Genomic DNA, 12337 nt, shown 5'->3' with positions numbered 1-12337 from the left:
GAAAAAATGCTGAACATCACTCGCATCAGGGAAATATAAATCAAAACCACAATAAGATACCACCTCACACTGGTCAGAATGGATAAAATTAACAAGCCAGAAAATGACAGATGTGAGTCTTAACTCTATGGAATGAATTGAGAGTTGCTGGAGGGGAAGTGATTGGGTGATGCGGTAATTGGGTGTTGGGCATTAAGGAGGACACTTGATGTAATGAGCATTGAGTGTTATATGCAACTGATGAATCACTGAATTCTCCCCCTGAAACTAATAATACACTATATGTTAACTTCATTTTATGAATTCTGAATTCTGAATTCATTTTTTGAATTTAAACAAAACAAAACAAAATAAAACAAAACAAAAACCCATATCATCCTATCCACAAATATGAAGTCAAGAATTTATAAGATAAAATAATGTAAAAAATGGCATAATATATTTAAAATGTGGGGAGGGGGAATAGAAATTTAGTTATTTTAAGATGGGTTCAAGCTTAAGTGACCATCAACTTAATATAAGCTACTATACACATGATATTATCTATAAAGCTAATGGAAAAAAAACAAAAAATCTAAAGTAGATATTAAAAAGAAAAAAATATAATAACACTAGAGAAAAACATTAAACCACAAAGGAAAGATGCAAGAGATGGATGAAGGAACAGAGAAGAACTACAAAAACAACTGTAAAACAATTAATAACTGGCAATAAGTATCTATTTATCATTAATAACTCTAAAGGTAAATGTTTTAAGTACTTTAATCCAAAGACATAGAATTACTGAACATATAAAAAAGCAAGACCCATATGTTTTCTATAAGAGATTCACTTCATACCTAAAGACACAGGCAGATTAAAATTGGAGGTATGAAAAAACATTAAAATGGAAATGGAAATAAAGAAAACTAGAATATAAGAAGCAAAACAGGAAAAACAGTATGTAAATTCCTCAGAAAGTTAAAAATAGAGCTACTCTATGATCTAGCATTTGCACTATTTCGTATTTACCCTCCAAATTAAAAAACAAAAAAACACCACTAATTCAAAGGGATACATGCACCTCTATGTTTATAGCAGCATTATTTACAATAGCCAAATTATGGAAGCAGCCCATGTGTCCAGCAATAGATGAATGGATAAAGAAGATGTGGTTCATATGTACAGTGGAATATTATTCAGCCATAAGAAGAATGAAATCTTGCTATTTGCAATGACTTGGATAAAGCTAGATAGTATAATGCCAAGGGAAATAAGTTAGTCAGAAAAAGACAAATACCATATGATTTCACTCATATGTGGAATTTAAGAAGCAAGACAAATGGGCAAAGGAAAAAGATAGAGAATGAGAGAGAGAAAACAAAGGAACAGACTCTTAACTGTTGATAAACTGATAGTTATCAGAGGAGAGATGGGTTGTGGGAATGGGTTAAATAGGTGATGGGGATTAGGGAGTCCATTGTGAAGAACACTGAGTGTTGTATGGAGGTGTTGAATCACTACGTTGTACACCTGAAACTAATATTACACTACTTGTTAACTAACTGAAATTTGAATAAAAACTTTAAAAAAGAGTAAAACTATTTAAAAAGTCTACAGTATCTTTTTATATTTTATTTTATTTTATTTTTTCACTGTTCCAAGATTCATTGTTTATGCACCACATCCAGTGCTGCATACAATATGTGCCCTCCTTAATACCCACCACAGGCTCACCTAACCCCCCACCCACTCCCCTCCAAAACCCTCGGTTTGTTTCTCATGGTTCGTGGTCCACAGTCTCTCATGGTTCGTCTTCCCCCCTGATTCTCCCCAACTCACTTCTCTCCTTCTTCCAATGTCCTCCATGTTATTCCTTACGCTCAAGAAGTAAGTGAAACCATATGATAATTGACTCTCTCTGCTTGACTTGTTTCACTCAGCATAATCTCCAGTTCCATCCATATTGATACAAAAGTTGGGTATTCATCCTTTCTGATGGAAGCATAATATTCCATTGTATATATGGACCATATCTTCTTTATCCATTTGTTTGTTGAAGGGCATCTCTTTCCACAGTTTGGCAACTGTGGCCATTGCTTCTATGAACAGTGGGGGTAGAGATGGCCCTTCTTTTCACTACATCTGGGGTAAATACCTAGCAGTGCAATTTCAGGTCATAGGGTAGTTCTATTCTTAATTTCTTAAGAAATCTCCACATTGTTTTCCAAAGTGGCTGCACCAACTTGCATTCCCACCAACAGTATATGAGGGTTCCCCTTTCTCCACATCCTCTCCAACACTTGTTTACTGTCTTAATTTTGGCCATTCTAACTGGTGGAAGGTGCTATCTCAATGTGGTTTTGATTGGAATCTCCCTGATGGCTAATGATGGTGAACATTTTTTCATGGGTTTGTTAGCCATTTGTATGCCTTCTTTGGAGAAGTGTCTGTTCATGTCTTCTGCCCATTTTTGGATGTGATTATCTGTTTTTTTTTTTTTTAACTTATCTGTTTCTTTCTCTTGTAATATGCACAAAGATAAACTCAAAATGGAAAAAAGACCTCAACGTGAGGCAGGAATCTATCAAAATTCTAGAGGAGAACATAGGCAATAACCTCTTTGACATCAGCCAAGGCAAATTCTTTCAAGACATGTCTCCAATGACAAAGGAAACAAAAGCAAAAATGAACTTTTGCGACTTCATCAAGATCAAAAGCTTCTGCACAGCAAAGGAAACAGTCCAAAAAACAAAGAGGCAACCCACAGAATGGAAGAAGATATTCACAAATGACACTACAGACAAAAGGCTGATATCAAAGATCTATAAAGAACTTCTCAAACTCAACACGCACAAAACAGATAATCACGCCAAAAAATGGGGAGAAGACATGAACAGACATTTCACAAAGAACATATACAAGTGGCTACCAGACACATGAAAAAATGCTCATCATCATTAGCCGTCATGGAGATTCAAATCAAAACCACATTGAGATGTCACCTTACACCAGTTAGAATGGCCAAAATTAACAAGACAGTAAACAACAAGTGTTGGAGAGGATGTGGAGAAAGGGGAAACCTCTTTTTTTTTATTTTTTATTTTTTATTTTTTATTTTTTTTAATTTTTTATTTATTTTCAGCATAACAGTATTCATTGTTTTTTCACCACACCCAGTGCTCCATGCAATCTGTGCCCTCCCTAATACCCACCACCTGGTTCCCCCACCCTCCCACCCCACCCCTTCAAAACCCTCAGGTTGTTTTTCAGAGTCCATAGTCTCTCATGGTTCACCTCCCCTTCCAATTTCCCTCAACTCCCTTCTAAGGGGAAACCTCTTAAACTGTTGGTGGAAATGCAAGTTGCTGTAGCCACTTTGGAAAACAGTGTGGAGATTCCTTAAGAAGTTAAAAATACAAGAACAGCACTGTGTGGGAGTCCCAGCTGAGGGTCCTGCCCCATGATTCACTGGGCTTGTTCTAGGGCCAGCAGCTCAGAGGCCAGTGCCCGTGGCCCTCCGTGATCATGGCTCCTTTGGAAACTTCTGTGGATGAGAACAGCAGCTATTCCTCATTATCCCCCATGTCTTTCAGAATCACATTGGTGGCTTGTCAGGCAGCCTTCGTATTTTCATGGAGGACATATGTCACCAGTGGAGGATAGTTCACTTTATCTTCAGTGTTGAGTTCTTCAGGGGCAGATCTATGAAGAAAGATGGGCTCACCAGGGAGGGGAGCCTGGGTAGCAGATCCACCCTGAGGTTTCCGTCCATCCATTTTGAACCTCTGAGGCAGGGCATGGACTCCTTGTTTCAGAGAGAGTTCATATGCTCCCTGTGGGCTGCTATGAAGTGCCTATGATTACCTTCAGGCAATGCCTGAAGAACAGTTTCTCTTCATATGCCTCTTCAGCTGGTCATAAAACCTGGAAACAACTCTAGGAAATTCTCATTTCTCCAAACTGGGTCCATAGACCTAAGCTTCAGCCAAATTGCTGGGTTGGGTGGATGGAGTGGTCACTTTCTGATTCCTGGGGTGAATCTGAGGTGGCTGCTTTCACTCAGGGAATAAGAATGGAAACTAGCTTTCTTCTGGCACAGCTCTGGTTTTTCCTCCTGTCTCTCCTCTCCCTCACCAACCAGCTTGATGACTTCTTCTTAGGAATTTACACGTAGCGCCTTTGTTCAGTCCTCCTCCTCCTCTTCATTCCTGGGGAGGGTCTTCTTTTCCTGTCTCCGTTTAGCTAAGGAAGTTCATTTTCGTGTCGCTCTTTTCTTTTTTTTTTTTTTTAAATTTTTATTTATTTTCAGCGTAACAGTATTCATTGTTTTTTCACCACACCCAGTGCTCCATGCAATCTGTGCCCTCCCTAATACCCACCATCTGGTTCCCCCAAACTCCCACCCCCCGCCCCTTCAAAACCCTCAGGTTGTTTTTCAGAGTCCATAGTCTCTCATGGTTCACCTCCCCTTCCAATTTCCCTCAATTCCCTTCTCCTCTCCATCTACCCTTGTCCTCTATATTATTTGTTATGCTCCACCAATAAGTGAAACCATATGATACTTGACTCTCTCTGCTTGACTTATTTCACTCAGCATAATCTCTTCCAGTCTCGTCCATGTTGCTACAAAAGTTGGGTATTCGTCCTTTCTGATGGAGGCATAATACTCCATAGAGTATATGGACCACATCTTCCTTATCCATTCGTCCGTTGAAGGGCATCTTGGTTCTTTCCACAGTTTGGCGACCGTGGCCATTGCTGCTATAAACATTGGGGTACAGATGTCCCTTCTTTTCACTCCATCTGTATCTTTGGGGTAAATACCCAGTAGTGCAATTGCTAGGTCATGGTGTAGCTCTATTCTTAACTTTTTGAGGAATCTCCACACTGTTTTCCAAAGTGGCTGCACCAACTTGCATTCCCACCAAGAGTGTAAGAGGGTTCCCCTTTCTCCACATCCTCTCCAGCACACGTTGTTTCCTGTCTTGCTAATTTTGGCCATTCTAACTGGTGTAAGGGGGTATCTCAATGTGGTTTTGATTTGAATCTCCCTGATGGCTAGTGATGATGAACATTTTTTCATGTGTCTGGTAGCCATTTGTATGTCTTCATTGGAGAAGTGTCTGTTCATATCTTCTGCCCATTTTTTAATATGGTTGTCTGTTTTGTGTGTGTTGAGTTTGAGGAGTTCTTTATAGATCCTGGGTATCAACCTTTTGTCTGTACTGTCATTTGCAAATATCTTCTCCCATTCCGTGGGTTGCCTCTTTGTTTTGTTGACTGTTTCCTTTGCTGTGCAGAAGTTTTTGATCTTGATGAAGTCCCAAAAGTTCATTTTCGCTTTTGTTTCCTTTGCCTTTGGAGACGTATCTTGAAAGAAGTTGCTGTGGCTGATATCAAAGAGGTTACTGCCTATGTTCTCCTCTAGGATTCTGATGGATTCCTGTCTCACGTTGAGGTCTTTTATTCATTTCGAGTTTATCTTTGTGTACAGCATAAGAGGATGGTCGAGTTTCATTCTTCTACATATAGCTGTCCAGTTTTCCCAGCACCATTTATTGAAGAGACTGTCTTTTTTCCACTGGATATTTTTTCCTGTTTTGTCGAAGATTATTTGACCATAGAGTTGAGGGTTCATATCTGGGCTCTCTACTCTGTTCCACTGGTCTATGTGTCTGTTTCAGGCTAAGCAGAAAAGGAGGAGAAATTTTCCCTGAGGGATTTTTGTAGTCCTCCCCTCCACCCCAATGCAATGGCATCCTTGCAATACCCAAGAGGAAATTTGGAGATCACTGGTCTTTTGATATGTTAACCAAAGACCTTCTGAAAAATTTACTGAAGGAAAAGGATAATTTTAAATTAAATAATTTCATGAGGATTTGAGACCCAAAATTTGGGGCAGTTCCTGCTATATCTTGATTATATTAACTCAAGACTCTGACTCTCTAGGTCCCAATATGGGACACTGGAAAAGAATATTCCAGGTAATAAAATGCAGTCAACAGGACATTTTCTAACTGTTCCAAACCTCATCTATAAATTATGGATAACAATATCTTCTTCATAGTTTATTGTGGAGATTAAATTATTTGAAAAACAAAACAAAACAAAAAAAGAAGTTAAAAATAGAGTTTCCCTGTGACCCTGCAATTGCACTGCTGGGTATTTACCCCAAATATACACATGTAGTGAAAAGAAGGGCCATCTCTACCCCAATGTTCACAAAATTTTTATTTATTCTTCTGTGTTATATTTTCTTTAGATTTTGTCTTAAAGATTTTGACCTTTCTAATTTTACCTCTAGGAATTCATAGGGAATACTTTTTTAAAACCAAAATTGATTAATAAAGTAAATACTGTTAATTATTTAATACTCAACATGATGTTTAATGATTTTTATATTTGACATTTCTTGTATTTCAACCCTTCTATTAAGGCAATCTATGTAATTCTGACAGATCATGAATTTATCTTGCATATTTCTGCCATCTTTACATCTGGCTCAAAACCGTATTTTACCTATGATTATTCTTCTTACTTTGCTTATCATCTCCCCCAATCTCCCTTAGGTTTCACATTAATTTTCAGATCCCTCTGACTCTCACTTCCCAGAGTGACCTTTTAATTTTATTTAGAATTCACTAGACATATATAGTATATTTATTAATATACTCTGTATATCCATTGACTATTGTAGTTTTTTCTAAATACTTTCCATTTTAACTTGTATACTGGAGTGAAAGGTTGTTTACATATTATTTCCTCCACATACTTGTGTTTCATGGTAAGGATAATGTGGAAAAAATTGTGTCTAGTTAAAATGTTTATTTGTATTCCCCACAGCAGAATCCCTTTCTTTAGGCTCTACTCAGTAGATAGTTTTCAGTTGTGTGCATGGCTGGATGATAATGCTTGCAAAAATTAATTTGCACATATTTACTACCAAGTCTTAAAATCCAAGACTGGGTAATGTCTTGCTTGAATAAACTTATTATGATATTCTTGTCTCTATTGATTTCCATAACAGAAAAAAATAACAGAATAGGCCATATTGTTATAAGGGAACATAACGGAAATTGTTCTTACTTTTAGAGACAAATACCTTTTGCTGTAGTGGGGAGTATGGATGAAGTTAAAGTTGGAAAAAGAATGGTCAGAGGCCGTCAGTACCCTTGGGGAGTTTTACAAGGTAAATGTGATGAAGGTGTGCAGGTTTGCTCTGGAAAGTGTGTGTGTGTGTGTGTGTGTGTGTGTGTGTATTCTCATAGTCTTAAAATATTTTAACTTGAGTCAATATTGGTAGTTGTTGCTAAAGAATAAATGAAGGGTTACTCATGAAGAGCACAAATTCTTTTCCATTTAAGTGTATTCTTACTTTGACTATAATTCATTCTCATAGGAGTTTCCTACGTGGTACTTTAGAAAAATATTCACAGATGTTTGTTAGAACCTCCTCATTTACCCCAATCTGACATATGCATGCTATCTCTCTATGCATACAGAATTACATTCAGAATGTTAGAAAGTGACTTGAACAAAAGAACTTTGAGCAACATTGAAGCATAAATATCAGTGTTCAAAACCTGTTGCATAAATTAATTACTGCTTAATTTATAAAGCATTTTTGAGAGGTTACTAGACAAAAAGGATGGTAAACTATTTTTAAAATAAAGAAAGGCAATTTACCTTTGGAAACATTATGCTTAAATATTTATTAGCTATCTAACATTGTGATGATTGAAATAGTTTAACAGGCAGTCATTTATTCTCTGGTTTATGTAGTTGTAATACAAATTATTGGGGATTAGATTATCTCCACTTGTACTAGTTTCCAAAATATTGTTTTCTTAATTGATATCTTAAAAATTAAATATATGAAACATACTTAAAAACAATATATCTTAATGAATATTGTTTGGTTACAATATCATGCACAATAAAATATATATAATGCTCAGTAGTCTGGATATGACAAACACAGGAGAGAGCCATGTAAATTTATTGATTGATTTTAAATATTGCTAATTTGGTTTCATGAATATGGGATATAAATACTATTTGAGAACTAAATCATGCATAATTTTTAATGCCCTCATGGTAACAGGATTTACATTAATGAAATTATTTACTTTAGTGAAATTATATAACAGTCTTTGTTAGTGCTCTGTGAAATACCTTGGGGTCAGTTTGTAAAATGCTAAAAATCATTAACAAAAAACTACACTATATACTAATTAACCACACTGTAACTAATTAACAAAAAAATTCACTGTACACTAATATGAATGTTAATTTAGTTCCTTATTTATTTATTGGCTAATAAATATAAAGCAAATGTCCTTATCCAAAAATAAACTCTGCCTATAGTAGATATATACCATATAATCATAGTTACAGTTACAAATAATTATATTTATTAATTATAAAAATCTCTTACCTGTTATTTTAAATGTGCTTTTCATGCATACATTCACTCAGGAATACTTCTTGGGTGTCAAGGATTGATAATGAGTGGTGTTGTTTTCTTATTTTTCTTCCTAGTGGAAAATGAAAATCACTGTGATTTTGTCAAGCTCCGGGATATGCTTCTTTGTATAAATATGGAAGACCTAAAAGAACAAACCCACATTCAGCATTATGAACGCTATAGGTGCTGCAAACTGAAGAAAATGGGCTTTACTGATGTGGGTCCAGACAACAAGCCACTTAGGTGAGTGGAGAAGATCTTGTCAGAACAAGCTAATGGGTGATTTAGAAATCCCTTACAACCATGAGATTCAATCATTTGGGAATGAGAATAACTGTATATTTCACATTCTGGGTCATCCTGAATTGTATGTTTATTAATCATCATAGATAGATAGAGTTATTAGCAGCAATGTAATTCAAGGGACCACTTACATGCTCAAATATGAGTATTCAATATGAATATATGCTGAAATGTGTTTCCAAAAGAAAAATATTATTTTGTTTTTATTTTTGTATTTTATATGAAATAGATGTTCATGAAGGAGATTTTCAAAATTGGCAAAGATTAATAAAGATTGGCAAAGGATATTGAGAAGGATGGCAAAGGGCATTGAATGTTGGATGAAGGAAAGAGGAAAAGCAACAGTAACATTGTAGAAGTCAAGTGAAAATAGTTTAAGAGCAGGTGTATTTAGTTATATTTAAGAGGAATAGGATTTGTACTGCAAAGGATGACAGTGTGGTATGATCCAGGTATATTGATTTTTTAAGTACTTTGAAGACAAACAAAATTGAACTGACTATCTTTGAATTAAAATTTGAAAGATGTCTGACTTAATTTTTATACTTTTATTTTGGGAGAAGAGATGGACTTTTTAATAAAGATGTGCAAACCAGATTTTTTTCACTCAAAGTCAATTTTTAAAAATGAAGTATAGTTGATAACCAATATTACATTACTCTCAAGTGTACACATAATTATTTGAAAACTTTATACATTATGCTATGCTCACAAGTGTAGCTACCATTTGTCACCATACAACACTATTATGATACCACTGACTATACTTCCTATGCTGTACCTTTCATCCCACGACTTTTTATACCATAACCAGAGGCCTGTACCTCCCACTCCCTTTCACCTATTTTTGCCAATCTCCCATTACCCTTCCCCTTGGCAATCACCAGTTTGTTCTCTGTATTTATTCTTTTGTTTCTCCTTTTCTTATTTATTTATTCACTTATTTTGTTTTTTAGTTTCCACATATAAATGAAATTATATGGTGTTTTTCTTTCTGTGTCTGACATTTCCCTTAACATAGTACTCTTAGGTCCATTCATGTCACAAATAGCAAGATTATTTTTTTTAAGGTTGAGTAATATTCTTTACACACATGCACACACACACATACATACACACACCACATTTTATTTATCCATTCTCCTATTGATGGAAAATTAGTTTGCCTCCATATCTTGGCTATGGTAAATAATGCTGAGATAAACACAAAAATTCATATATTTCATCTATTTTTTTTAAATTAATGTTTCACTTTCTTTGGATAAATAACTAGTAGTGGAATTCCTGGAACATATGGTATTTCTATTTTTAATTTTTTAAGGAACCTCTGTACTTTTTTTCCACAGTGGCTGCACCAATTTACATTCTAGCCAACAGTGCATGAGGGTTCCTCTTTGCTACATCTTTACCAACATTTTTAAATTTTTGTCTTTTTGATTCTAACAATTCTGACAGTTGTAAGATGATATCTCATTGTGATCTGATTTGCATCTCCCTAATGATAATAATGTTGAGCATTTTTTCATGTTTTCTGGCCATCAGTATATTTTCATTGGAAAAAGGTTTATTCATGTTCTTTGCCCATTTTTTATCAGTTTTTTTTTTTAGTGTTGAATCATATGTTCTTTATATATTTTGGTTACTAACCTTTTGTCAGATATATCATTTGCAAATGATTTTTTCCCATCCAGTAGGTTGCCTTTTTGTTTTGTTGATGGTTTCCTCCACTGTACAAAAACCTTTTATTTTGGTGTAGCCACAATAGTTTATGTTTGCTTTTGTTTCTTTTGCCTGAGGAGTCATAGCTAGAAAATGTTGGTAAAAAAATGTTAGCCAACGTCCAGGAGTTTACTGCTTATTTTTTCTCCTGGGATTTTTATGGTTTCAGGTTTCACATTTTGGTATTTAATTAATTTTGAGGCTCCTTTTGTGTATGGTATAAGAAACTGTTCATATCTTCGGCAGAAGATATGAACAGACACTTCTCCAATGAAGACATACAAATGGCTACCAGACACATGAAAAAATGTTCATCATCACTAGCCATCAGGGAGATTCAAATCAAAACCACATTGAGATACCCCCTTACACCAGTTAGAATGGCCAAAATTAGCAAGACAGGAAACAACGTGTGTTGGAGAGGATGTGGAGAAAGGGGAACCCTCTTACACTCTTGGTGGGAATGCAAGTTGGTGCAGCCACCTTGGAGAAAAGTGTGGAGATTCCTCAAAAAGTTAAGAATAGAGCTACACCATGACCTAGCAATTGCACTACTGGGTATTTACCCCCAAAGATACAGATGGAGTGAAAAGAAGGGCCATCTGTACCCCAATGTTTATAGCAGCAATGGCCACGGTCGCCAAACTGTGGAAAGAACCAAGATGCCCTTCAACGGACGAATGGATAAGGAAGATGTGGTCCATATACACTATGGAGTATTATGCCTCCATCAGAAAGGACTAATACCCAACTTTTGTAGCAACATGGACAGGACTGGAAGAGATTATGCTGAGTGAAATAAGTCAAGCAGAGAGAGAGTCAAGTATCATATGGTTTCACTTATTGGTGGAGCATAACAAATAATATAGAGGACAAGGGTAGATGGAGAGGAGAAGGGAATTGAGGGAAATTGGAAGGGGAGGTGAACCATGAGAGACTATGGACTCTGAAAAACAACCTGAGGGTTTTGAAGGGGCGGGGGGTGGGAGTTTGGGGGAACCAGGTGGTGGGTATTAGGGAGGGCACAGATTGCATGGAGCACTGGGTGTGGTGAAAAAACAATGAATACTGTTACGCTGAAAATAAATAAAAAATTTAATTAAAAAAGTAAAATTTAAAAAAAATTTAAAAAAAATTAAAAAAAAAAAGAAACTGGTCCAGTTTCATGCTCTTGCATGTAGCTGTTCAGTTTTCCAGTACCAGCTATTGAAGGGACTATCTTTCCCCCATTGTATATTATTACCTCTCTTGTCATATATTAATTGACCGTATAAACCTAGTCTGTTTTTGGGCTCTCTACAATGTTCCATTTATCTGTGTATCTATTTTTGTGCTACTACCATGCTATTTTGATTATTTTAGCAATGATGGTGATGATGATGATGCCTGGCTTTATTTTATTTTTATTTTTAAAAGACTTTTAAAATTTATTTGTCAGTGAGTGAGAGACAGAGAGAGCAAAATTGGGGGGTGGTGGTGATAGGCAGAGAGAGAAACAGACTCCCTGCTGAGCAAGGAGTCCAATGTGGGACTCAGTCCCAGAACCCTAGGATCATGACTTGAGCCAAAGGAAGATGCTTAACTGACTGTCCCACCCAGGCATCCCTGCCCAGATTTATTTTAAATAAGAACCTTATAAAGTAGAGGTTTCCCCAAATTTTATTGTCAAAAGATGTGAAGAAGTATGATATGTTGAAAAATGATGATAACAAGAAATCACTAATACAACTGTTTTAAACTTCTACTCCTCTTCAGACATACAGTCTATATATTCTTCAATACTAAAACTCACCTTTTTACATCTCATGACATAAAAGTTTCTATTTCTATACATGAAAAAAATGTTGGTAAACGTCCTTACATGGG

General features: G+C 35.9%; 1 protein-coding gene across 3 annotated transcripts in view; it reads left to right on the top strand.

Moving 5' to 3' along the window:
• The window catches only part of SEPTIN14 (septin 14), a gene marked incomplete at both ends in the record, with an annotated part of 375063 nt that overhangs the window by 338806 nt on the left and 23920 nt on the right, over positions 1 to 12337 (top strand). For all 3 annotated transcript variants that reach the window (XM_080830903.1, XM_080830905.1, XM_080830904.1), the window contains 2 exons: positions 7075 to 7171; positions 8524 to 8692. In XM_080830903.1, the coding sequence (XP_080687029.1) occupies positions 7075 to 7171; positions 8524 to 8692 (266 nt within the window). The remainder of the gene's footprint in view (positions 1 to 7074; positions 7172 to 8523; positions 8693 to 12337) is intronic.

Source organism: Martes martes (genome assembly GCF_963455335.1).
Source record: "Martes martes genome assembly, chromosome: 18".
Lineage (NCBI taxonomy): Eukaryota > Metazoa > Chordata > Mammalia > Carnivora > Mustelidae > Martes > Martes martes.
Note: the sequence above shows the minus strand (reverse complement) of the source record. Positions and strands in the feature narration are given on the sequence as shown.